This window comes from Macaca nemestrina, chromosome 1, assembly GCF_043159975.1.
Source record: "Macaca nemestrina isolate mMacNem1 chromosome 1, mMacNem.hap1, whole genome shotgun sequence".
Classification (NCBI taxonomy): Eukaryota; Metazoa; Chordata; class Mammalia; order Primates; family Cercopithecidae; genus Macaca; species Macaca nemestrina.
The window spans coordinates 61,620,860-61,648,458 of NC_092125.1; the positions used below are offsets into that span (position 1 = coordinate 61,620,860).

Here is a 27,599-nt window from a genome sequence, read left to right on the forward strand (position 1 = left end):
CACACGCATAGCACATAGTAAGTGCTCTGTAAGGGCTAGCTATCCTGATAATTATTATTTAATTATTTGCCAGGAGCTGGGTTTCTGCCTTGGAGACCCTTCAATCACACAGAAGGCAGATGTGGAAACAAGAAGTAACTGTGCTGTGCAGAGCTGTGGCCCAGGGTATCACAGTCAAGAGTGAGCTCGCTCTGCCTGTGGTACTGAGGAGAGCCTCACATAGGAGGTAACATTTGAGTTGGGCCTTGCAGGATGAATAGGAGTTCCCCCAAATGGAGAATAGGAGAAAGAAGGACATCTGAACACAGATTGGGCAAAGGCATAGAGGCATAAAAACCCAGGGAACCAGTCAGGTGTGGTGGCTCATGCCTGTAATCCCAGCACTTAGGAAGGCCGAAGCGGGTGGACCATCTGAGTTCAGGAGTTTGAGACCAGTCTGGCCAACATGGTGTAACCCGGTCTGTACTAAAAGTACAAAAAATAGCTAGGCATGGTGGTGCGCACCTATAATCCCAGCTACTTGGGAGGCTGAGGCAGGAGAATCGCTTGAACCTGGGAGGCAGAGGTTGCAGTGAGCCAATATCATGCCACTGCACTCCAGCCTTGGCGACAGAACGAGACTCTGTCTCACAAACAAAACAAAACAAAAAACCTAGGGAACCAGGATCCCATGAGTCTGGTTCTCTGGTTCCACAGGAACTATGAGAGGAAATTAGAATGGCAAGAAAGTCAGGTCAGGCTGCAGGGTCTCAAATGTCATGCCAAGGCATTTGAATTTGATTCTATAAATACCTGAGAGACATTGCAAAATTTTAAGCAAGGCAATTACATGATCAGGTTTGTGTTTGGGGAAATAACACACTTGTTGGGTCATGGAAAACAGATTAGAAGATGAGAAGGCTTCAGGAAAAAAATAAAAACAGGAGGATTTTGCAATTACTCAGACAAACCCACTAAGAGGAGAAAGTATTTCAGTGCTTCTGGGCTCACTGCCTGATTCCCGCTGGGGCCCGAGTGCAGGATCCTGAGCGCCTACTGTGTATCAGAACCATGTAGGTTTTGGGATTCCAAGTAGGAATCCGATTTGGCACAGGCCCACGGGATCTTGTGGATGAGGCAGACAGGAGAGCAGAGAAGGGCAAGGAAGTGGCACGGTTCCTGGGAGGGTCATCAACCGGGGGACTGCTGCAGCAAACGGAGAGACCAGGAATCAAAGAGGAGAGTGCTGTTGGGAGAGCATCCTAGAAGGTGTAACACCTAAGGGAAGAAGGCCTTTCTTTTTTTCTTTTCTTTTCTTTTTTTTTTTTTTTTGAGATGGAGTCTTACTCTGTCACCTAGGCTGGAGTGCAATGGCGTGGTCTCAGCTCACTGCAACCTCCACCTCCCGGGTTTAAGCCATTCTCCCGTCTCAGCCTCCTGAGTAGCTGGGACTACAGCACATGCCACCACACCTGGCTAATTTTTGTATTTTTAGTAGAGACAGGCTTTCACTATGTTGGCCAGGCTGGTCTTGAACTCCTGACCTCGTGATCCGCCCACCTTGGCCTCCCAAAGTGCTGGGATTACAGGCGTAAGCGAAGAAGGGCTTTCTACATGGAAGGAGCAGTGGGCAAAGGCATGCAGAGGTGAAATAGCTTGGAGTACTCTGGCTGCTGTGAGACAGACACATGCTTAGAGTCTAGACTTTGAGAAACAGGGCTGGAAACGTAAGCAGGAGACAGACTATGGAGCTTAGGCTGCATTCTACAGGTCTAATTATCAGCCAAGGGCACAGATCAGAATCACTCATGAGGACAGCCTGGAAAACGCACATATATTTGAACTAGCATCTCTAGGGCTGGGGCCTCAGGCACTTTCAGGAACACTTAGGTGAATCTAACACGTGCTGTGGGCCAAGAACAATGGTCATGGGGACAGGGAACCATGCAAGGTGACCTAGTCAGAGCTATGCCTGAGGAAGAGCCAGGTGGAGGGTGGAGGGCAGAGAGACCCATCAGGACACCATAGCAGTGGGCCAGGGTCTAGAGGAAAACAGTACCATGACAGGAGAGAGGCGGCCAGCTGTCAAGCCATGGAGGAAATAGAACTGACTGGACTTGGAGAGTCTGGGGCACGGGGAGCGGGGTGAAGAGAACAGTTGAAAGCAACTCCATCTTTTAAGAAGGAGTAACTGAAACCTAGATCAGTGGTTCTTAACAGTTTTAAGTGTAAAGATTTCTTTTCAACTTAAAAAAAAGTATGTGATGATAATGAATACGTTATAACACAAAGTTACATGAATTTAAAGATGATTTCAAATAATTTGCATTTTATTCATCACAACAGTATACATATACACAAACAAGAACATTGTAGGAAGACGACCTGGGTTCAAATCTTATCTCTGCCATTACTAGATTTGTGACCTTTGAAATGTAAACTAACTGTGCCTCAGTCTCTCACCTGTTAAATGAGTATTATAGCAGTCCCCACCTCATTGAGCTATGTGAGGACCAAAGAGCTGGTACACGCAGTGGGCTAAGAAGGGTGCTTTGCCTATAATAATTCTCAAGAGGCTTTATTATTGTTACTGTTACTCAATTTAGAGACATTGCTTGGTGCACATATGGATGTGGGATCCCCCAAGGTCATGTGTGGGGGTCCCTGGCAGGGCTGCCTTGCTCCTGCCCTCCTAGAGCTTGTGACATGGGGCATAACTGACCACACATGTCCATAGACTGGCCATCGTCACAGGATGCAGTGGGACTGTGCCTGTGTGAGGCAGTGTCATTACCCAATAATCTATTACATGGAGCAGGATGGCATTTGGAATCTTGCTCAGCATGATACCTGGAACCTGGATATTTGATCCAGGTGCTTGTGACTTGCTGTGACTTGTGACTTTTACAACATAAAATTAAATTAGGCTGGGGTTTCAGGATGATGTGATTGGGAGACCCCAGAACCTAGGAGGACCTCACCTTGGAAGGCAAAATGCCATCACCACTCACATGAGCCTGGCTTCTGGGAGGCCTGGGGAAGCCCAGAGCAGTGCTTACTGAACAGCCCCAGGCTAGTGCTGTCTGCTAACACCAGCTGATGGTGCAGCCTTTGCACTTAGGCCTACACGCCATGTCTATAGCATTCGTGTATCAGCACCCTCCTTCCTACCAGGTGTCAACAGCCCTCTCTCACAGGACTGCCCTGATGGTCCACAAGCTGCCAACCCCTCAACAGGATCATGACAATTCGCAGAGAGGGATTTAGGGGTTCTCCGGTCCAGCTGTGCTCACTGTGTGGCCGACAGATAAGTTGTATTTCTTCCTCTGCTGCCTGTGCCCTGTCCCTCCCTCTCACGGAAACAAACACATCAGATCTGTGGGGAGGCAGGAAGCAGAAGCCGCCTGCATGTGCCTTTGGCTTCATTTTCCATAAGCCTAGGTTCTTGGGGGCTTCTGGGCATAGACACAGTGTCTTGGCCAGAAGAGAAGGGAACATGGAAACTTCTTTCCCTGGAAAAGAAAGGGGCCCCTGGCTTTAATATGCATGTAAAAGGGGTTGAGCTGGAGGAGAATGAGAGCCCTGAGAGAGGGAATGGGAGAGCCTGCCCCTGGCAGAGTGCCAGGCAGCCAGCATGTTTCCAGAGAGGAAATAGCCCTGCAGAAAGTTCCTGTCCCCTACATGCAGCCTAGGATGTGTCAGAGGGCTGCTCGGCCAGAAGGGGCCTCAGTGGGATGGAGGGTGCGCCCCACAGCAGCATCAGCCAGGAGCCATGTACGTCCCCTCCCCACAGACACTCTCCATCCCTGTTAGGGCTGCCACTGAATAAACCTGCCTCAAGTTGCTGGGTGGCCCCCCACGGGTACCAAGGACTGAGGTGGAGTATTCCACTGTCCCGGTGAAATGAGCGCTTGGATCCAGAAATTAGAGAAGTGAAATGATAGGATAAAATGTATTTCTGTCACTACTGAGCTGGTGGACTGCCTTGAATACCTGACACATAAAAGGAGAAAACTGAGGCTCAGGAAGGGCTGTGTAGCCCAAGGCCACCCCGTTAGCATGGAGAAGAGGCAGAGCCAGGCCTGCAACCAAGTTTGTGAGACTCCAACTCCAGCACTGCATACCTTAAAAATGAGGAGCCCTCCATCCCGGCTAACGTGGTGAAATCCCGTCTCCACTAAAAAATACAAAAAATTAACCAGTGTGGTGGCCGGCGCCTGCAATCCCAGCTACTCAGGAGGCTGAGGCAGGAGAATGGCATGAACCCAGGAGGCGGAGCTTGCAATGAACCGAGATTGTGCTACTGTACTCCAGCCTGGGCAACAGAGCAAGACTCCATCTCAAAAAAAAAAAAAAAAAAGAGGAGCCCAGGCCAGGCGAGGTGGCTCATGCCTATAATCCTAGCACTTTGGGAGGCCAAGGCGGGAAGATCACCTGAGGTCAAGAGTTCGAGACTAAGACCAGCCTGGCCAACATGGCGAAACCCCATCTCTACTAAAAATAGAAAAATTAGCCAGGTTTGGTGGTGGGTGCCTGTAATCCCAGCTACTTGAGAGGCTGAGTCAGGAGAATCACTTGAAACTGGGAGGCGGAGATTGCAGTGAGCAGAGATTGCACCATTGTACTCCAGCTTGGCGACAAGAGGGAGACTCTGTCTCAACAAAAAATAAGGCCGGGTGCGGTGGCTCGCACCTGTAATCCCAGCACTTTGGGAGGCCGAGACGGGCGGATCAGGAGGTCAGGAGATGGAGACCATCCTGGCTAACATGGTGAAACCCCATCTCTACTAAAAATACAAAAATTAGCCGGGCGCGGTGGCGGGCGCCTGTAGTCCCAGCTACACGGGAGGCTGAGGCAGGAGAATGGCGTGAACCTGGGAGGCGGAGCTTGCAGTGAGTGGAGATCGTGCCACTGTATTCCTGCCTGGGCGACAGAGCGAGACTCCGTCTCAAAAAAAATAAAAATTAATTAATTAAGTAAGTAAGTAATTAAAGGAGCCCAAATGTTCACCAAGAGAGACTGCTCAAATAAATAAATATTGGGGGTTGGGGGAAGAGAAACAATCACCAAAAGTACCAATATGGTCATCTTCAAAATCTACCGGTACCACTAAGTGAAAAAAAAGTGCGTAGCTGCTTATTTGTTACTAGCATGTGCATTAAATAAATTTGTGAAGACACAAGAAACTGGCGCACTGTCTTCTGGGGGAAACTGCCTGATGAGGGGACAGGCAAGGAAAAAGACTTTTTCCCTGTGCAAGCTCTTATACCTCTTAGATTTTCAATCAAGAGAATGTGTTACCTATTCAAAAAATAATCACCTTTTTTTAAAAAAAAGAGGGTGACAGAATCTCCTTGTTCAACCCTCTTAAATTCAATGAAACAGACCCCTACTGAGCACCCAGGGTGTGCCAAGCCGTTGGTGGGTGCTGTGGGTTATACCATGATGAACAGGATGCTGTCTCTGCCCAGCAGGGGCCCACTCACCCCAGGCAACCCAGGCCCCCCAGGCTGGAGGGTGGGACGGGCTGCCACAGGACTTACACAGCTGTAAGTCCTGCAAATGCAAATGTTACGCATTTGCCCAGATCCCAGCCACCCTGGACTGGGAGCCTCAACTAGTACAGGGTGAGGGTCCATCTAGGGCCAGCCTCTGTGGGTCCTGATGACCACCGAGCAGTTAGAGCCAAACTCTTCAGGCCCACACTGCTCCTTCCCGGCAGAGTCTCAGGACCACCATGGGGGAGGTGGGAAGCTTGAGTACCTCCCTCCTGTACTTCTATGGAAAGAGTATTACACAATTGTGTCCTTTCTTCTCTTGCTTTAAGTACTCACTGCTTGTAACCAAGGCAGCAATTACTGTGAGGGTCAAAGAAATGGTAAGCCCCCCAGATGGATTTCAGTCTGGGTGGGAAGTGTGGGCAGGTCCCGACTTTGCAAATGCAGCTGAAACCCACCATCTTGGAAAGTCCCCTCCCTCTGCTGCCTGGCCCTCCCTGCGTTCTGTCTCCTAACCCTGCTGCCCCTAGCCCTCTCCCAGGACCAGACGGCAGTAGCAGCAGCAATGTGCGTATCTGGACTTCTCACCATAAGCCCCAGCATTCACATCATGTGCCTGCGACTGTCCTCTGGCCCCACCAGCAAGAGATAAATACCTCCCCTGGGTTGAAGACGCACCACTGGTGTCCCCGAGACTCTAGGAGAGTAAAGGAGGCTCTTCCTGGAGGATTCACATGGTCCCAGGGTGCATGACGCCAGTGAATCACAAACTACTCCCCTACCATTGCTTTCGGTGATCCCCGTGTTATCTTGGGTGTACCCTGGGAGGGAGATGCGGCAGGGTTGTTAACTTCCAAGTACAGATGAGAAAACCAAGACTCAGGTGCTGAGGCCTGCTCATCAGGTAGCTAGAGAACAGCAGAGTTGACATCTTAATCCAGGTTTCCTAACCCCAAACCTTATACTCTCTCTTCACACTATTGTTGGAAGAGCACTGAGAGGTCATTTGGTACAACCTCGTGTTTTATAAATGGTAAACTGAGGTCAGAGAGGGAGAGGGACATCTTCAAGGTCATACAGCATGCAGCGGGACAAGAACCTGGCCCCCTGGCTCCGAGGATGGTGACTGTGTTGAACTGGAAAGTGCTTGTCCTGCCTAAGGTGTTCAAATCCATTTTTTAAAAAAACCAGTGCTTCAAAATATACCAGTAGTGTTTGTGGGAGTGGGGAACACAGAAGAAACAAGATTGGCCATGAGTTGGTAATTGTTGAAGCTAGGTATTAGGTAATGGGGATATTAATACTATCCTGTGTTAATATGTGTACGTTTTAAAATTTCCACAAAACTTTAAAAAAATTAATGTGCTGTCAAAAACAAATTAGGTACTCAAGCTATATTAAGTCCACAAGCCACTGATTAGCAAACTCTATTCTGGACATTCCTGAATATCCTGCTGGCCATATCTATACTTCCTTCCAATTCTCTCTGCATAGCGTGGGATGTGGGAGATAGGAGAGGGGGGAAGGGAGATAACTGGCTTGGTCAGGGCTTGGAAGTTGGCCATCCATTCCCAAGGGCATAGACTCTTGGGATTTGGATGGATCTCATACAGATGGATACAGGTGACACCCCTGCCCCTGCCCATATAGTCTACACTCCTTGTAGTCTGTCTATCCCCACCAGCACTCTACCCGTCCTCCCTGCACCTCACTGTACTTTGCTCACCTCATTTTTTGAGACAGGATCTCGCTCTGTGACCCAGGCTGGAGGGCAGTGGCATAATCAGCTCATTGCAGCCTTGGTCTCCTGGCCTCCAGTAATCCTCTCACCTCAGTCTCCTAAGTAGCTGGGACTTCAGGTGCACACTACCACACCCAGCTGATTTTTAAATTATTTGTACAAACGGGGTCCCCCTATGTGGCCCAGGCTGGTCTTGAACTCCTGGGCTCAACTGACCTCCTGCCTTGGCCTCGCATAGTGCTGGGATTATAGACATGAGTCTCCGTGCCCGGCCAGTCTTTTTGTGCACTCTATCATCTACCACCCACCATACAAAGGGAAACAAGCAAATCTGAGGTCTGATGTTCCCAGCCTGCAGAAGACGTCATATCCCATCTGCATGAGAACTGAAGCGCACGAGCAGCCTGGCAGAGCCACGGTTAATGTGAACCTGGAGAGGAGCCGTGCTGCCTTCCAGCAAGACCTCACCAGCAGGGTGTGAAGCCATGAGATCTGGGGTGGAATGGGGGTTGGAGAAAGGTCTGGGCTTTATTTTTCCTTCTTTTCTTAGGCTGATTATCATTCACCACAATCCCTTTCCTAAACCCTACTATCTTCCCAGTTTATAAAGTGCTCTCACATTTACAATATTTAACCTTCCCAACCCTGTGAGGTCAATATTATCCACATTTTATAAATGAGGAAACTGAGGGTCCTCATGATCAAGTGATTCACCTAAGATCACAGAGCTTGTGAGTGGCTGAGCCCAGGGCTGCAGACCCTAATTTTAATGTTCTGTCCTCTACCCCATATTGGGGAGGGCAGGCAGGCAGTCCCCTGTCACTGGGCTCTGCAGCTCTCCATGGAACCAGTAATAGAGAAGAAAATTGCATTGCATTTTCTAAGTAGTCAGCTGGGATGGCAGGATTTTTTTTTTTTTTTTTTTTTTTTTTTTTTTTGAGACAGAGTCGCATTCTTGTTGCCCAGGCTGGAGTGCAGCAGGACGATCTCGGCTCACTGCAAGCTCTGCCTCCCGGGTTCAGGAAATTCTCCTGCCTCAGCCTCCCTAGTAGCTGGGATTACAGGCACCTGCCACCACACCTGGCTAATTTTTTGTATTTTTAGTAGAGACAGGGTTTCACCATGTTGGCCAGGTTGGTCTCGCACTCCTGACCTCAGGTGATCCACCTGCCTCTGCCTCCCAAAGTGCTGGAATTACAGGCATGAGTCACCGTGCCCAGCCATGGCAAGAAATTTTGATGGGCATCTACTGAACTGCAAGTGTGTTGTGCTTTCTTAACTGAGGGGCATTGTTAGAGGATTGTTAGAGGTAATGGTGTTACTTGAATGGGTCTTCTGGGGTGTTGATGTGCACGGGGGAAATTTTGATTTCCCATCACTTTGTGTGATGACCACACAGCCCCTAAATCTCACCTAAGTGTGATATAGAGAAGCTGAAAGAAGCCACTGCATTGTCCACATGAGCTGGAACAGTGACTTTAGGTCTTACATTAAATCTTAATTCTGCCTTAACTTTGCTGTGCAACTCAGGCCAGACTTCTCCCTCTCTGGTTCTCAGAACAGCTCTGGCAGCCAAACCGAAGTTACCTCCTATGCCAGCTTGAGACTCCACTCCCTTTGCAACCTCCTGGAGAAGATAACTTAGGGAAAGACTGTCACTGCTCAGAGGAAGCATTCCAAACCCCTCACTGGTTTAGGAATTTAACACCATGGAGCAACGGCCCCAGAAGGCAAGGCAATTGTCAGGAGGAATTAAACAGGCTAGTGCTGGACCCAGCCATCCGGTCCTGGCTTACACAGAGGTTGCTTTTCATGCCTTTTCCCCCTGTTAATTTGGCTTGTTTTCCAAACATGGGTCAAACAACCCCTCTTCAGAAGTGGCAGCAGCAGAAGGAAATGTTATTAAAAATGAGTCTGTTAGTGGGAATGGTGTGTGGATGAAGTCTTTGGGAGTTTTGGCTGCCAAATAAAGACTTTATTGTCATTCCTCCTTTCCCAAGCTCCCTCCCTCTCTCCTCTCCTCTCCTCCCTCCCTCCTCCCTCCTCTCCTCCCCTCCCTCCCTAAGATCTGCCCCTCCCTCCCCCTAAGCTAACCTCCCCACCCCAATAGGATCTGGTGGAAGAAAAGTGAGGCAAACACAAGCACGCACACACCACTGGGAGATCAGATCTTCTAGCTGGCTCTCTGCTGCCACAGCTCCGCCGAAGGGAGGGGGTGGAAGAGGAGGACTAAACTCAGAGCTGAGAGGAGAGGCAGGTGTGTGCAGGTAAGCCCAGTCGGGAGATGGGCAGGAGACTCGGAAGAATCTTTCATCCAGTAAGTTTCCTCCTGATCTGTCCATTTACTGATCTAGTCTCTATCCTCTTACTCCTTCCTTCCTCCCACCTCTTTCTCCTCTCAAATGAGTTCAAATTTAGTCTTCCTAATTTCTTTCCTAAGCCTCTTCCTCTTCTTTTCATCACTCTATACCCCTATGTTTGCTTGCTGCAAAAGTTAAGCTTTCCTGCTACAGATGTTTGTTGTAGCACAGTGAGCCACGCTGCACAAAGTGTCTCTACAGATCAGGTGTTTCCATAGAAACTGGACTCCAGAACCCATCTCTTTGCACCTTTTGTGTATTGTCACACACTGTGGAAGTCACACACATCACACGGAGGCTGCACTTTCACTACCACCACCCCACATGGCCATACAAAATGAAGACATCCTGTCCATTCACCTCTGCCCTCTGCATCTGACATGCAGAGCTAGACCACATCGTCACCAGATAGCAGCGGACACACACACACAGGCACACATGTTCCCCGCATCTTGTCTCTCGCCCTTTCACACACCTCCCCAGCTGTGAGAACAACGGCAAAGTACGTCTTCCCGTCGAGATGGCAGAGCCAGAAGAAAATCTTGCATCCCAAGTCCAGGCTGAATAGGGAGGAGATAAACAAGAGTGGGAGCTGGAAGGGTTTCTTCATTATTTAGGGCTTGACTGGGTAGGAGGGAGAGAAAAGTGGCTTTTTCCAACCTGCACAGGGTCTTCTCAGCAGCTTTGAATTTCTGTCTCACTGGTCCAAACCAGTTGGCTTTTGGAAAGAAAGAAAAGCAACCCAGTTCTCAATCCTTGCAGGTCCTAATTCCCAGCTCTGCGGACAGTTCATTTTTTATTTTTTATTTTTCCTGCAGGCAGCCAGAAAAATATTTTTCTTTAAAGCCGTTCTGAAATTATTCCAACCATTCAGGTTGGCAAAAGGTCCTGTGGCAGAGGAGAAAAAAGAACAAAAAGGCGGCAGTTCCTTAAGCAGTTGGGGAGGGGAAAACTGAAGGGTGGCCCCTCTCCTGCTCCCCTGCCCATTTCTCTCCATTAATAGAGAGGGGCTGTCCCAAGGCAGGCAGGGTAGAGGGAGATCAGGGTCCCACACACAGCTGATCTTCACAATCACCTAAGGGCAGGAGAGGGAGGAGTGTGGAAGGCTTACTAAAAATACAGATGTCGGCTCTCACTACAGATCTACTGAATCAAGACCCAGGAGTCGTGTTTTAATACTTCAGGAGATTCTGATGGTCCACCAGGGCTTGAGAATCAGGGGCCTGGGAGAGAGCTTTGCTGTCATTTTTAAGCTCAAGACTCTGGCAGTGTTAGCTGGGCAGAAAGACTGTGTCCTGGAAAAGGAGCTCCAGAGTGTCCCAAATAGGCCATCCCTTTTTTTGGGGAGTGGGAGTAAACAGGGTAGAGCTGTCTCCCTCTCTCCTCCTTGCAAGCACAAGCAGCCATATATACCACAGAGGAACATTCTGGTCAGAAAGTTCCCCCAAGATGGCTCCACAGAGCTTCTGTTTCCCCTCACCTGCTCATCTGCCTGCCCCAGGACCCCAGGAGCACGTGCTGGGCTCTTCCCCTGACCCTTCTAGGCCCTGCTCCTCCTGCCCAGCAGCCGCCTGTCTGGGCTCTCACAGAGGGTGGGCTGAACACTTTCTTCATTCCCCTCCACCTCCCTAGGGGGCAACCCCATTTATCAGGCATGTGAGTGAAGCATTTCAAGGCTGGAAGGGGCAAAAAGCTGGGTGCAAAAGGCTGGGAGAAGTCACGAATCACAGTGGAACTCCACGGCCTGCTGAGGAAGGCAGACTTGCACCTTCTCTGGCCAGTGTCCCCTCACCTGTTGCAGAACACATGGGTGAGAAGGTAGTGAATGACAGGAACTCTCATTTACTGCTGGTGGGAAGGCAAAATAATAAAGCCATTTTGAAAGACAAAAAAAAAAAAAAAAAAAAAAAAGACAGAACAAGCTTTCCCTAGGTGGCTGGGGGCTTCCAGAGTCTCCTCAATTAGTGTTTCTGAGACCCAAGTGTGATCTCACAAAGCCACAAAGGGGAGGAAGTTGCTCTGTGTGGAAGAGCTGGTACCCCACCCACAAGGATCCCTGCCTTTGAGCAGTGCATGGGGGCTGCCCTCTAGCCAGGCTGGAGGAAAAGAGACCCCACTGCTTTGAAATAATATCAACAAAACCTTAACATTCACAGAACACTCACTTTGCGTGTATTGACTCATTTAACTCTCAAAACAGAAAAGAATGTGTTAATATGCCCATTTTACAGAGGAGAAAAGCAATTGCTCGGCCTAAGCCTACCCAGCTAAGCATCTGAAGAACTGCAGGGTTGGGTCTCAGATCTATAACCACTCAAGGCATCAGACACACTCTTCTAGGCTTTCTTCAAGGGTTGGAGATGCTGGGGGAGCGGGGCAGAGAAGGATATGGTGGGGAGCGGGGCAGAGAAGGATATGGTGGGTGGCAGGGGCAGAGAAGGATATGGTAGGCGGCAGGCTGTCAGAGAAAAGTCGTCTCACCCTGGTTTCTTCCCCACCACTCAGAATGGAAAACTTGCTCTTCTAGACTAGTGGCCTGAGGCCAGAAAATCTTCATTCTGTTTACACTTTGCCTTGTGGTAGACACTGGGGAGACAGATGGTCTCTCCATAATAGTGTTATTTTTATTTTTAGCACTTTTTGATCTGTAGTGCATTTTAAAGCTGCTAACCACACTTGCTTCTGACAACTGGGTAAGGAATATAGGTATAGGGAAGATTCTGTTATTCCCATTTTACAGATAAGAAAACTGAGGCCCAGAACAGGGTTCATATCACTAGGTATGGTGGAGGGGTGAGAATCTTCTTTTCTAACTAGTATGCACCTAGCAGACTCTCCTCCCACTGCCCCAGGCAAGCTCATCCTTCTATCATTTCACCTTCCTAGAAAGGGGCATCTTGAAGTCATCACGCCCCCATAAGGCTCCTTTGTTATCTCAGGACCCTATCAGCCCTAATGGGGGCCTTGAAAGGGCTTCAGGCTCACTCCTCTGCTAACTGTGCTCATAAATTGGCAAAGACTGTTTGATTCTCTCTGCTTTCAACCCCCTTCTGGACTACAGGAAGAGATAAAGAGAGCAGGATGGCTTTCGACATCTAGGTTGAGAACAAAAAGAAGGCAAAAAAGAGAGAGGGATGTTCCAATGTTCACAGGCACAGTGCTGGGTCAGAAGCAGCCCCATTCTCTACCGCAGGGTAGCTCTGGGTCAAGGCATGGAGGCTTAGGGGTGACCAATTAGACAGGAGATCTGACAAGTAAAGAGAATGCCAGCTCAGGGTGCAGAGTAACCCTGCTGCTAACCCTGCCTAGCCCTGGGAGACAAACCCAACCTCATTCCCAGCCCAACCTCAACCTCTCCATACAAAGCCAATTAGCCTTAAATAGCTGCTCCTAATGTCTTGACCAATCCATCAGGACTTCCACCCATCCCTGCTCTGAGCAGAAACATCCCACCAGTCCTGGGTTTTAACAGTAAATTAATGAGAGAGATAGGGAAGGGGGCTATCTCACTTTAAAAATCAAGGAGTCCATGGGGCGCTGTGGCTCACGCCTGTAATCCCAGCATTTTGGGAGACTGAGGTGAGCAGATCATTTGAGCTCAGGGGTTTGAGACCAGCCTGGGCAACATGGTAAAACCCCATCTCTACAAAAAAGACAAAAATTAGCCCGGTGTGGTAGCGCATGCCTGTAGTCCCAGCTACTCAGGACGCTGTGAAGGGAGGATCACCTGAGCCCAGAGAGGTTAAGGCTGCAGTGAGCTGTGATTGCACTACTGCACTCTCTAGCCTGATCAACAAAGGGAGACCCTGTATCACCAAAAAAAAAAAAAAAAAAATCAAAGCGTCTCTCTGGATAATCTGCTCTTTATAAACAAATAAATAAGTAAGTAAGCCTCTGCCACTTGCAGATATTTTGCACTTTATAACATGCCTTCAAATGCATGATCTCGTTTGATCCTCACACAGATGAGAAGCCTGGGTTGGAGAGTCAGAGCCAGGAGTCAAGCCCAGATCCACAATAATTGGAATTGAAATTAGAATTTAAAACTCTCTTAGGGGCTGGGCACAGTGGCTCACACCTGTAATCCCAGCAATTTGAAAGGCCGAGGTGGGAGGATCACTTGAGCTTAGGAGTTCAAGACCAGCCTGGGCAAATAGTGAGACCCCCATCTCATTTTTGTTTAAAGTGAAAAAAGAAAAAAAAGAAATTAAGATTCTCTTAGGAAACGTTCTCAAACGTGGAGAGTGAGTGTTGGGTTGGGCAAAGCATAGCTTTTCTCTTCCGTTAAACAGCAGCTTTTCCAGAACCGATGGTGGAGAGCAGAACTGCATGCAGTTGGCTGTTGTAGGTGGTCAACAAACCTTCACTGATTGAGCAATGAATAGAGCCCAGTAGAAAGCTGTGGGTGGAGAGGTGCACTTGCGAAAGCATAAGAAAAATTTAAAAACACACATGGACCCATCCTAAGGAATCTTATGATTGGACAGAATTTTCTAGAAGGCAGGAGCATAGAGTGAGGCTCTGAGGCTTTGTAGGAGGGACTATGACTACCCATGGAGTCCAGGTACCCTCAGTCTGTCACATGGATTCTGGTTTTAGAGACCTAGGACATCACGGAGCCCTGCCAGAGAGAATGGCTGTGCTGTCAGCTGTGACAACTTCTCATCCTGCCTCACGGCAAAGCTCCAGCAGGAAGAGGCATCACCCCATGAGAAAAGCCTTAGAAATGAACGCTATTTCCTTAAGAGAGAAGCATCCCTGCACTTGGAATGGTTCTGATTCAGCCCTGGGGCTGAGGGAAGGGGAGGAGAGCAGGTTCAGCTTCCCCACAAAACTTGCTCGTGGGAGCGTTTCCCGGGGAACCTCCTATTGGCTCTGGGATCGGCTTGGGTAGGCCCAGAGGTTTGGAATGTAAACAGGTCAGAGGACTAGTGAAAAGATAAGTGCCCAAAGGGTCTGGTGCTGCACACGGGGATGAGGAAGGCCTGTGTTTACTGTGGATGAGAAGGCATGCGTGGTTAGCCTGCTGGGTGGAGCTATGAGTGACCTGCCTGTTCCTCTCACCCCTGACGATGAAGACCAGGGCTGTCCTGGCACTGAGCCAAGGAAACCCCCCGCTCCCCCCCCCCACCCCAGCACAGGTCACAGCCACGATGCCTCACTGCTTTTGCTGGAAGCCCTGGGCAAATTTGTGCCCAGTCCCTGGCATATGCTTTCAGTGACAAAGGCAATGAAGGGATAAAGGAAAACCCCCGCCAGTGCTGGGAGCCTCCTTGGGACAGGGTTTCTCATAGTATGAAAGATTTCTTGCTCATTTCTAGGCTTCTGGGAGATTAGAAAATAATTTTTTTTAATCAGGGTCACAAAAATTGAGGCTTTTAGAAATGTTTGTTTTAGAATACTAATGCTTTAACCACCCCCTTAATTTATATGCAAGATGACTGTTCTGTTTTCCAGAAAATAACAGAACTTACACAATGTTAATTCATAGTTCACCAATTACAAGTGAAGCGGGGTTCAGCCAACAAGACTCAAGCTTAAAGTTTTGCAATTAATGCCTTCTCTTTTTAATCCTTGCAATGTATCTCTGAGAATGTTACATCCTTAACAGATTAAGCCAAAAACTTAACTGCAAGATCCTTTGTGATAGGAGGCCAGGGAAAATGGCCTTCCAGATCCCCATGGAGAGGCCTGCCTTGGAAGAGACCACCTTAGAGGGAGGTGGAGAAGCAACAGAGGCTGAAGGACAGTCTCTGCCCTCCTTCCCTCCTGCCTTCCTTTTTTCCTTCCGATACTCAGTGTACTGCATAAGGGCTCACATACGCACACAGAGGATAAGTGAGTGAGTTTGCTTATGTGATGGAACCTGGACAGGTGTGTGTGTGAGAGTGTGCAGACTGGGGGGTCAAGGGTGTGTGTGTGTGTGTCCATGCGCATAACCTGCGGTGAGACACCCTCCACCCATCCATGGCTAAGCTCTTCTCTTTCCATTTTCTTGTCACATTCAGCTTCTGAGCATCTGTCCTAGAATTTAGCAGCTGTGAGTGGCTTCTGTTGTCTTCCTTTGATCAAAGCCAGCAAGGAGCCAGGCACTGGGTCAAGCAAGAAAAGAGTCTAAGCTGACATGGGTTCAGAGGGAAGGCAGGAGAGGCAGAGTGTCTGAATCAGCACAGTGATCACAGGGTCCAGACGCAAGCTGGAGACATACTCTAGCCCACCCTATCTCAGAGAAGCTTGCATCCCCCGTGTGTCCAGACCTCGAAGCAGTGGAAGGGGTACCCCAATTCTGAGGAAGAGGCAAGGAGGGCCAGTTGAAGCAATGTGAGAATGGGGATCCTGGCTGGGGGTGTCATAGGAATGATAGCCTTGGAGAGGGGAAGGTATAGGGCATCCCCTCCAGGGACCCTTCCTAGCCTAGGCCAGGGGGATGCCCGTGGGAGCTGCCTATTTCTGTCTGCAGCCATGAGTCTGTTGTTATTTCTCCAGTTTCAGTTCAACTCAAACCACATGGCCTTATCTGGAGGGTCATCGGGGCCAATGGGAAGGAGGGCAACACCAAAACATCCTTCAGCTCCATATTTCAATGTCACTGAGGCTAGTGGGAGGTTCTTCTTGATATCCCACCTCAATACCACCAACTCCAAAGGATATGGGAGAAGCAATATCTGATCAAAAGAAAGGAAAGTGTTTTCTCCACATCTTTCAATCCCTTCCCTGTTTACTTTCCTGGGAGCCTCCACATCTGGGGAGACATTCTTGGCATATTTCCCAATGGCAAAGACGAGTGTTCTCTGAGCCAAGTGCAGGGAGTGGGGAGAGGGGTGAGGAGGCCCAGAGCATCTGTGAGCCAGGGTGGATGCAAAGGTGTTGGCAGCACTTCCCTCCCTTCCCAAGATCCCACTAGCTCTCCTCTGGAAGGGAGGAGGCCTTGGTTCTTGTCCAAGGCCTAGGTTCTTGGGTCTGCTGTTAAATAGCATCCTGGCCTTGGCAAGCCACTTCTTCCCTCTAGTCCTCAGTTTTGTAAACGGTGGGGTCTGGAGTTGATTGGTGGATGGAGCAGTTGAGGCTGAGCCAGAACCACATCTCCAGAATCCCGCCTGGCGTCTTCAGCAAGCTGGAGAACCTGCTGCTCCTGGATCTCCAGCACAACAGGCTGAGTTGATTGGTGGATTTCAAGCCATTTTTAGCAAAGAAACATGTCCCCCTCCCTCCCACACCAAATGAATGCTTTGGGTAAACCTCATTATATATAATAGGTTTTTTAAAAAGAGAGCTGCTGAGGTTGACACAGGGGTGGGTTGAGGGTACCCCAGGCCCATCTCCTCAGTCTCCTCCCCACAGGGGTGCTCCACAGAAATGAAGGCAGAGTTGGAAAACCACTATGTTATGGGATCTTTAAGGACTTTTCTGGATTTAACCAGGACTATGGTTCATAGTCCTAACTGTGGACTATGGTTCATACATCCTAACATCCCTCTCATGAAGACACTGATGATTTTCTCAGCCTGCGAATGGGAGGACTGAGGGCCAGAGTGGTTAAGGATCTTCTCTGACAAGCCCCAGGACTCCTGACTCCAAGTCCAGTTTCCTTCCTTCCTTCCTTCCTTCCTTCCTTCCTTCCTTCCTTCCTTCCTTCCTTCCTTTCCCTCCTTCCTTCCTTCCTTTCTTTCTTTCTTTCCCTTCCTTCCTTCCTTCCTTCTCTTTCTTTCTTTCTTTCTTTCTTCCTCTCTCTTTCTTTCTTTCTCTCTCTCTCTCTCTCTCTCTCTCTCTCTCTCTCTTTCTTTCTTTCTTTCTTTCTTTCTTTCTTTCTTTCTTTCTTTCTTTCTTTCTTTCTTTCTTTGTCTGTCTGTCTCTCTGTCTGTCTTACTTACAGAGTTTCGCTCTTGTTGCCCAGGCTGGAGTGCATTGGTGCAATCTCGGCTCACCGCAACCTCCTCCCGGGTTCAAGAGATTCTCCTGCCTCAGCCTCCCAAGTAGCTGGGATTACAGGTGTCCACCACCACACCCTGCTAATTTTTTGTATTTAGTAGAGATGGGGTTTCTCCATGTTGGTCAGGCTGATCTTGAACTCCTGACCTCAAGTGATCCACCTGCCTTGGTCTCTCTCCCAAAGTGCTGGGATTACAGGTGTGTATACCACCACCCAAGCCCCAGCCTGGGCCCAATGTGCTTTTTTTTTTTTTTTTGCTTTTTTTTTTTGAGACAGAGTCTCACTCTGTCGCCCAGGCTAGAGTGCAGCAGCGTGATCTCAGCTCATTGCAAGCTCCTCCTTCCATGCTCACGCCATTCTCCTGCCTCAGCCTCCAGGGTAGCTGGGACTACAGGAGCCCTCCACCACACCCAGCTAATTTTTTGTATTTTTAGTAGAGATGGGGTTTCACCATGTTAGCCAGGATGGTCTCGATCTCCTGAACTCGTGATCTGCCCACCTCGGCCTCCCAAAGTGCTGGGATTACAGGCGTGAGCCACCGCGCCCGGCCCCCAGTGTGCTTTCTACCAGCATGCCCCCTGCCCTCTTCAAAGCAGGCTCAACACATCAAGTGGCTAAGCCAATGGCCAAAGAATCCAGAGCCTCAAACCCTTGTTACTCCCTCACCTGCTGGGTACAGGCAAACAAGGAGATGCTTCTACAGCTCCCCAAGCTCTGCCTATCTTCCCTGGAGGTCTAGTTCTGCCCAATTCTGGCTTCAAAAACATGACATCTAGTTACTGAGGGCCCAAGGCTAATGACCTCCTGTGTCTTCTCCCTGCAGGTGCATCACCTAGATCATGAGGTCACCCCTCTGCTGGCTCCTCCCACTTCTCATCTTGGCCTCGGTGGCCCAAGGCCAGTCAACAAGACGACCAAGACCCGGGACTGGGCCCGGGCGCAGACCCAGGCCCAGGCCCAGGCCCACACCCAGCTTTCCTCAGCCTCATGAACCAGCAGAGCCAACAGACCTGCCTCCTCCCCTCCCTCCAGGCCCTCCATCTGTCTTCCCTGACTGTCCCCGCGAATGCTACTGCCCCCCTGATTTCCCATCTGCCCTCTACTGTGATAGCCGCAACCTGCGAAAGGTCCCTGTCATCCCGCCCCGCATCCATTACCTCTATCTCCAGAACAACTTCATCACTGAGCTCCCGCTGGAGTCCTTCCAGAATGCCACAGGCCTGCGATGGATTAACCTGGACAACAACCGAATCCGCAAGATAGACCAGAGGGTGCTGGAGAAATTGCCTGGCCTGGTGTTCCTCTACATGGAGAAGAACCAGTTGGAAGAGGTCCCCTCGGCCCTGCCCCGGAACCTGGAGCAGTTGAGGCTGAGCCAGAACCACATCTCCAGAATCCCGCCTGGCGTCTTCAGCAAGCTGGAGAACCTGCTGCTCCTGGATCTCCAGCACAACAGGCTGAGCGACGGCGTCTTCAAGCCCGACACTTTCCAGGGCCTCAAGAACCTCATGCAGCTCAACCTGGCCCACAATATCCTGAGAAAGATGCCGCCCAGAGTCCCTACCGCCATTCACCAGCTCTACCTGGACAGCAACAAGATTGAGACCATCCCTAACGGATATTTCAAGAGCTTTCCCAATCTTGCCTTCATTCGGCTTAACTACAACAAGCTGACAGACAGGGGACTCCCCAAGAACTCCTTTAACATCTCCAACCTGCTCGTGCTCCACCTGTCACACAACAGGATCAGCAGCGTGCCCGCCATCAACAACAGGCTGGAACACCTGTACCTCAACAACAACAGCATCGAGAGTGAGTGGGGTGGGCCAGGGCGGGGCCGAAGGCAAGGATGTTGGCTTGTGTAGCGCCTCCACCCTCTCTAGGGAGTCTCAGGGTGGGGTGGTATAAAAAGCATCCACTTTGGCACTGGACTTCAATTTATGGCCTTGCCACTTGCTATCTGGGCGACCTTGAAAAGATATTTGACCTCTCTGGGAAGTTTCCTCATCTGTAAAGTGAGAATGGTAATAATACCTTCTTTCACGAAGGTGATATGAAGACGTAATAGTTTAATACGGAGAAAGTGCCCAGAATACCATACCTGGAGGGACATAGGTTTTCTTCCTCTATTCTTCCTCAGCCCCAGTTCCTTGGCAACTGGATCTATAGGTAGGGTAGACATGGAATATACTCCTGGACATTATACTAAAGACAGAACAGAGACATTTAAATACCTATCCTGAAATGTCCTGGGCCGGCCCTCTGCAGAAACCTGCCCCTATGGGAGGATGCTTCTTCCCAACCCCGAGCCTGGGTTTTTATTCAGGGTACACAACTGGTAAAAATGTGGCAGTCAGGAAAAGAAGGTCTGTATGCTGGTGCTTTCTGAATCTATCCGGAAGGGTGCAATGTTTAGGTGGACTTAAGGGAGAGTTTGCCTGACTGACATTTACAGGGTCCTGAACTTGGAGTATCAGTTGCAGCCCAGGAGAGGAGGTTGGAAGTTGCAGTTTTGCTTCAATCAAAAATTTCAACTCTGAGCAGAGCATCAGCAAAAAGTTTTAGAAGTGAAATAATATTTTCTGGTCCTTGAACAAAATCAGCCTACATTCACACAAGGGATGCAGCAGCAGAAGGAAAGAGGGATTCAGGGAGAAGAGAAGGACCCTTAGAATGATATTTGGGGATCCTTAGGTTCCAAGCCAAAGAATGAGAGGGAGATTGTTGGTGTCTCTACCGACACCAACAATGGGCGAATAGATCTGTTTGCTCATTTGGGATAATTTCAAGAAGTAGGGGAGGATTTTTTTTTAATCTTACAAAAAAAAAAATGGGAAAAGGGGAAGACTGTATAATTTTACCCTGGAGACAGTACACTAAAATAAAACACATTACCCCCAGGAAGCTATGAGGCCGAAATACAGACAGAAAGGATACCTTGATTAATAAATGGCTGATAGGTCTCTACCAGATTATGGAAGAACAGGTTGCTAGAAGATATCCCAGCCTTCTAAGGTTGAAGTGAGAGAACTCACACCTCATCCACATGGGCCCACCCCATCCAGCCTGTCTCCTGTGTCTTTCACAGACAGAATGGGCTAAGTGAGGGCCTAGGTCAGTGTGACAATTACGTTCTTCACAATGACCGTAATGCTGCCACTGGTACTGTCCTCAAACAGCTTGCAAAATGCCTTTGCCAACATTCTCTCCCCTGATTACAGGGCAGGCACCACTCTTACCATTTCACAGATTGAAGAACTCAGCATCAGTGTGGCTAGGCAACAGCCAGCCCCAAGCTCATAAGAGAAAACCCCTGTGTCAGGGCCCTTCTGCTACTCCAATGGTGAAGGAGAAAGAGCAGGAAAAGGAAGAGGAAGACAATTACAATGAAGATGATGCCTACTCTTCCTCCTCCTCCATAAATAAGTGAGGCAAGGCTTAGGGAGAATAAAACAGTTCATTTAAATGCTGGCATGCCTGGTGCCACCGGCATCTAACAAGATGTGATGGAGGAAATGGAATCTCAGGCCACAGACCCTTCAGAATCAGTAGGCTCATCATGTCCCTGGGGCTCTAGAGCTCTCCCCAGACCCTCTTGCCTCTTCCTGTCATCCCTATTTCAGTTACCATCTTTTGCCCATCCTCATGTCTCACATCCAATTCAAAGGAAAACCTGCAGAGTAATTTTCACATCCATCTGCTGGCTTCAGATCTCACCTTACTCCATAGCTTCTCCACACTGTAGCCAGATTCATCTTTGTACAGCATAAACCTGAACATAGGGATCCCTAAGGACCCTTCCAGATTTAACACTCCAGGATACCATGGTTCAAGTATCCTATTAATAACATTGCTCTCATAAAGACAGCCCCATTCACTGCCGTTCCTCAGACCAGAGACCGAAAGCCTCTTGGTGAAAGACTGTTTGAAAGCCTAACTACCTTCCCAGCTTACTCTCCTTAGTACACCACATTGCACTATTACTATTCCCAGATTCGCCCACAAGCAGAATTTTGGCCTCTACAACTTCATTCAAAGATTCCTCTATCAGAACACCATCCCCCAGGTCTCCACCTGTTGTAATCCTACCTATTCTTGAAGGCCCAGTTCAAAATTTACTTCCAATTCTCTAGAGTGAACTTGTAATAACAGTTGTTGATCAATTCCAACTTAATTCAATTTACAAATGAGTAAACTGAGTCTGGAGGTCAAGGCAGCTCATCTGTGATCACACATTCCCAAAGCTAGCCAGTTTCAGAGAGAAGTCTACAGTCCTTGCTCTCGGGTGTCCTCCCCCTTCCGCTTCCTCATCTTGGCCGCCAGCCTCCACTCCCTGCTGATTTCTCGTCTTCTTTTTCCGTAGAAATCAACGGAACCCAGATTTGCCCCAACAACCTAGTGGCGTTCCATGACTTCTCCTCGGACCTGGAGAACGTTCCACACCTGCGCTACCTGCGGTTGGATGGGAACTACCTGAAGCCGCCCATCCCGCTGGACCTCATGATGTGCTTCCGCCTCCTGCAGTCCGTGGTCATCTAGGCCCTACTCTGCCACCGGATCTGCTCTGACCGCACTTGAAGGCTGGGGCCCAGGCGCCTGTGCCCGCCATTCATTTTCTCTCTCTCCCTTTCTTGCTCCCAGCTTTGCCTCCCTTATCCCACCCTCGAGGCAGGGAAAAACCATCTATTCTTCTGCAGCCTCAGGAGCGAGACTTCCAAGGGCTCGGTTTGGTCCCACCCAGTTGAAAGACACCCAGTGCACACCCAAACTCCTGGCCTTCTGTGGTTTCCCTTTGTTCCAGAAACACAGATGTGTCTAAAGACTTGGTGTCCCCTTCTCTCTCCTCCCCGACCCGCCACTCCTGGGTACATCTGGGCCGTGGACTGACATCTGATCTTAGTTCTGGCCGAGCAAGCAGCCGGGAGGTAAGGTTCAGAAAGTTCCCCTGGAGACTCCTCCATCTTGGGCAGCTCTGGCTCAAAGAGGCCGAGAAACCCAGTTCTCTTGGGCCAAGGATCCCTTCTGGCAAAGCTGCTGCTCCGCCGCGCGGTTCCCTGGCACCAGACATCGCCCCGGCCCTGCTGGCCCGGGTCTCCGGGAAGGAGGAGCGAGGGAATGACAGAGGTGGGGTGCAGGGTCAGGGCTCCCGCAGGGGCCTGCATCTGGCCAGCCGGTCACAGGATGCGCAGGGGGACCCCTCCTGTTCCAGAGTGAACATAGCACACGCTCTCCTGGCTGGGCCTCAGGGGGAACAGCCAAGGAGAAGAATGGCCCAAGGAACTAGGAAGCAGCCATGGGAGAGGGGAGGGGTTCAAGCCCGGATGGACCCGCGTGGCGTCGATGGGTCCTGCGGCCCCCTTGCCCAACCTCGGGTTTAGGGAGCAGCGTTCAGTGTTTGTGTGGGGGCGGGGGAGGGAAGAGGCAGCAGCCCCGCCCCCGCCATCTGTTCTCCATCAGTGTGCGCGGCCCAGCCTTTTCCACCCCCGGGAGGCGGCTCCTGAGAAACAGGGAGGAAGGGGCGGAGCACCTGGACAGCTCCCAGAAGCCCCTCCACGTTTGAAAATGCGCCTCCTCCCCGGAGACAGACGCGTGGGTGCCACCTAGTGGCTGGTGGGGGTAACAGCTGGCCCCAGTCTTCCGCCTGGCCCTCTTCCTGGGGTGATTTTCCTCGGTGGAGGAGGCCCGTGGGGTGCCAACATGGAATAACCATGGGCCGTATGCATGGTGTCGCTCTCCTCTAAGGTCTAACGGGCACAAACGTCCCCAGGCTGGGCTCATTCCCATCGTGAGTGAGCCCAGGTGAGGACACAGTCGGTTCTCGTTTGTTGTATGCCCTTTACGGGTTCCTTCTCAGCTCCCTCATCTGTAAACCGAGGAGGTGGATAAGATGCTCCTGGCCTGACGCGGTGGCTCACGCCTGTAATCCCAGCACTTTGGGAGGCCGAGGCGGGCGGATTATTGCCTGAGCTCAGGAGTTCGAAACCACCCTGGGCAACATGGTGAACACCCCCCCCCCCCCGCCCGTCTCTACTAAAATACAAAAAAAAATTAGCCAGGTGTAGTGGCGCGTACCTGTAATCCCAGCTACTGGGAGGCTGAGGCGGAAGAATCGCTTGAGTCCGGGGGGCGGAGGTTGCAGTGAGCCGGGATTGTGCCACTGCACTCCAGCTTGGGCGACAGAGTGAGACTCCGTCTCAAAAACGGAAAAAAAAAAAAAAACCCAAAGATGCTCCTCTGAGGTCCCTCCGGCGCTCATGTTCCGAGTCTGGGGCTCCACACCTTAAGTCATACTCGAATGCAGGACAAGTCCTAAGTATTTGTCCCTTCCCTTGAGTAATTTATTTTCTGTATGGACTGTCCATCCCCTAGAGGCTTCCCCACCCTCCATGCCTGGCCCAGGTGAGCGGCTTGGCAGGTCTCCAAGTGGAACCCGGTCCAGACAGGGCTGCCTCGACTTCACCTTCCCCCCAACTTCCTCCAAGGGATGCTGCCCCTTCTCAGCCCCCTACGTGTGTATGTTGGTGGGAGGCACAGGGGATGGATGTTCTAGAAATGAGTAAGACACAGTGCCCACCCCCAAGTTAGGATGAAAAATGTTCCAGAGGTTTTTAAGAAATTGGATTAAGCTGGGTCCCTGACTTCAAGAAATTCCCATTATGCTCCTTCTCACCTTTCTCTTTTGCTAATTATGGAAAATAGGGCCCATTTCATCATAGCCTCCTTCCCCCGTGCTCCACTACAATAGCCGCATTCTTTTCTAGCTGCAGCTGGTTTCTCCAGCTTAAAGTCCATGCCTTATGGTGCGTTATGGCCGAAAGCAACTTGGTGCTTCGGCCTGGATAAGAGCCCCTTCTGCATCTTATCCACAGCTTGCAACCTCAGCCCCTTTGATGAGGCCCTCAGGGGAGAGGTCATTCCCTTGATCCTGCAAACCCAGACTCATTTAGCAGCAACGCAATCACCGTCATCCCACTGCCCAATCTAGAATATGTCTGCTTTCCATTGCTCTCTGCAGCTGTAAGCCAAAGGGGATTCAAGGTAAATTGGCTTTACAGGCTCCCCTCCCCCAAACACACACACAATGGGCTGGTTTCTTTTGAGTTTAAAAGAGCCCCCTTCTCCATGCACAAGTTCATTCCCTCCATGCTGTTGTCATCGACATATACAGGTGTGTATGTAGGTGTACATGTGTATTCTGCACGTATATCTCTTCTCTCTTGAAGACCGTGTTAACTTTGTGAAATAACTTCCACATTTCAACACGCTTCACAGTAGAGGAAATAAAGTAATATGAAAAACACCCTGCTTGAACTCGACGGTGTGAAAAAGAATAACACTTTAAAGTCATCTTGCCGGCTGGGCACGGTGGCTCATGCCTGTAATCCCAGCACTTTGGGAGGCCAAAGTGGGCAGATTGCCTGAGGTCAGGAGTTCAAGACCAGGCTGGCCAACATGGTGAAACCCCTTCTCTTCTCAAAATACAAAAATTGGCCGGGTGTGGTGGCGCATGCCTGTAGTCCCAGCTACTTGGGAGGCTGAGGCAGGAGAATTGCTTGAACCCAGGAGGCAGAAGTTGCAGTAAGCCGCGATTGTACCACTGCACTCCAGCCTAGGAGACAAAAGGAGACTCCATCTCAAAATAAATAAATAAAAATATAAATAAAGTCATCTTGCCACCCACCCCCTACCGTTGAGCCACCATGCCAAGCCCCAAAGCCTCTTACTTGCTCTAACAAGATAAGTGGAGAAAAGATTATATTCTTAAGAAATTCCTATGAAAGCTATCCTAATGCCTTTTCTTTCTTCTTTTCTTCATATTTTTTAATAGAGGCAGGGTCTCATTATGTTGCGCAGGCTGGTCTGAAACTCCTGGCCTCAAGTGATCCTCCCACCTTGGCCTCCCCAAAGTGCTGGGATTACAGGTGTGAGCCACTGTGCTGAGCCCCAAAGCCTTTTCTTGAAGAATTTCTCCCAAACTCACAACCCTCATGAAAATTTTTTTTTTTTTTTTTTTGAGACGGAGTCTCGCTCTGTCACCCAGGCTGGAGTGCAGTGGCCGGATCTCAGCTCACTGCAAGCTCCGCCTCCCGGGTTCACGCCATTCTCCTGCCTCAGCCTCCCGAGTAGCTGGGACTACAGGCGCCTGCCACCTCGCCCGGCTAAATTTTTGTATTTTTAGTAGAGACGGGGTTTCACTGTGTTACCCAGGATGGTCTCGATCTCCTGACCTCGTGATCCGCCCGTCTCGGCCTCCCAAAGTGCTGGGATTACAGGCTTGAGCCACCGCGCCCGGCCGCCTCATGAAAAATTAATCCTCAATTCCACAAGACTGCCCAGACACAGACCAAATATCTCTATATATATTCCTAAAGTCAGACCAGAAATCTAACAACTGCATTCGAAACCCAAAGCCTCAGGTCCTATCAACCCACACGTACTAAATTGTTGAGGATCTCCCAGGAGCTCTGTACCGAGGCAGACACAGAAAGACACAAAACGGTCGTCTTCCCTGCCCAAGTGAAGCTTACAGACTAACTGGGGAGATGTGGTGTGCAAACAAAACAGTAAAAGAGCTGTCTCGAGGGGAGAGAACATAGAGCCAAGTCATCTGGAATGGTCTACATGCCATGCGGAAGTCCACAGAAGGGTTAGAACAGGGTGTCCTCTCTTCCAAGGGAAGGTTGGTGCAAAAGTGGGGTTCCTGACCCTCCCAGCCTACACCATCTTCTTTAGAAGAGAACTGCCAGGTGACGCCCTCACTGCTCCTGCCTGGCTACTAAACATCTACTTCGGTTCACTTCACGGATGTTCAGTGGACATCGGTCACATGCCAGGTCCCCAGCGAAGCATTCAAGGATGGGTAATATACACAGCAGCACACCCCTGAGAAACTCTACCTTGGTAAAGGGAAAGAAATCCGTGAATAGATACCTCTGTCCTAAGTGTTTGTAATAATGCTGTGTGTGAACAGCAGAGAGGAGAGGGCTTTTCCCTCTGCCTGAGGAAAACCAGACAGGCTCCTACCATGTGAGCTGGCTCTTAAGGGAGAAATCAGGTTTTGCCAGGGGGACAAAAGAAAAAAAGACGCCACCTGGATGGGAAACAACATGAGTACAAAGGTAGGAAGGTGTGGAGTCTACCCTGTGGGGCTTGTGTGTCTGAAAAAGAAGAGAGGGTCATGTTCCGGTCATGGCATTATGTGGCTACAAGCCCTCAGCAGGGGATATACCCCCGTCCTCCAAAACACGGGAGGGTTCCTGAACTTCCCTGCCTCTCTCTCCCTGTCCATGAAAAGGGCAACAACAGGGTTGGCTGGCCAGACTTCTGTCCATACCGCCTGCCACCTCTGATTCATCAATACGCCGTGTGCCTCTCCTAATGAGAGATTAGGATTAGGACGCCTCCCCCACCTCCTGCTTCTTTTGCCAGGCTCTCAGGGAGCTGGGCTGCCTGGAACAACAGTCTGCAGGGTTAGCCATTTCCCCCCCAGGTCGCATGTATACATCCATGGACAGCCCCTTATATTCATGAGAACAAGAGCGTGTGACCTGCAAACTTGGGAAAGCAAGAGGAGAAGTTGGGAGAGGGTCTAGGATGCGAGCCTGTGTCTGGATGTGGCTCCTGCCGGGAGTAGGGGGAGCAGGTGTGTATGTATTGGGAAGGAACGATGGTGGGGGTGGGGCAACCAAGCAGGGATGGCAGGACCGTGTGTGTCACTGGGAAAGCAGGGAGGGAGGGTGGGACCAGGCGGCAGGGAGAGTGAATGAACACTCGCATTTGCATTTCTCCCAGGAATAAATGTGTGGGGTGGGAGGGGGGAAATCGCCTAGGCTGGCTGTGGGGGCGGAGGGCCTCTGGCTGCAAAGCCCAGGCTTTGGAGAGAAGAGGGAGGCATACAGCCCGCCAAATGTGCCATCTGCCTCCTGGGTGCCCTCCAGGATCCAGGACTATCTTTCCCTCCACCCAGCAGAGCCTCTGATGGTGTCTCTCCCCAGGTGGGGGGCTGCCAGGGGGACAGGAACATGCTCTTCTCTGGTGACCAGGCTCTTGGGCCAAGGGAAGCCCCCTCTCACACCAGCTGGTGCCCAGGA

At 50.2% G+C, this 27,599-nt stretch overlaps 1 protein-coding gene across 2 annotated transcripts; it reads left to right on the forward strand.

Annotated features, from left to right (window-relative positions):
• The first annotated feature begins 9,327 nt into the window (after positions 1-9,327).
• Positions 9,328-24,808, forward strand: PREL (proline and arginine rich end leucine rich repeat protein). Of its 2 annotated transcripts, none has more exons than XM_071078438.1 (3): positions 9,328-9,485; positions 18,332-19,320; positions 21,872-24,808. In XM_071078438.1, exons 2-3 carry the CDS (start codon positions 18,348-18,350, stop codon positions 22,045-22,047), a joined length of 1,149 nt encoding a protein of 382 aa, XP_070934539.1. In that variant the 5' UTR covers positions 9,328-9,485; positions 18,332-18,347; the 3' UTR covers positions 22,048-24,808. The 2 variants fall into 2 exon arrangements, with proteins under 2 accessions (XP_070934539.1, XP_024649527.1); XM_024793759.2 differs by having other exon boundaries at positions 9,328-9,475.
• The last annotated feature ends 2,791 nt before the right edge of the window (positions 24,809-27,599 follow it).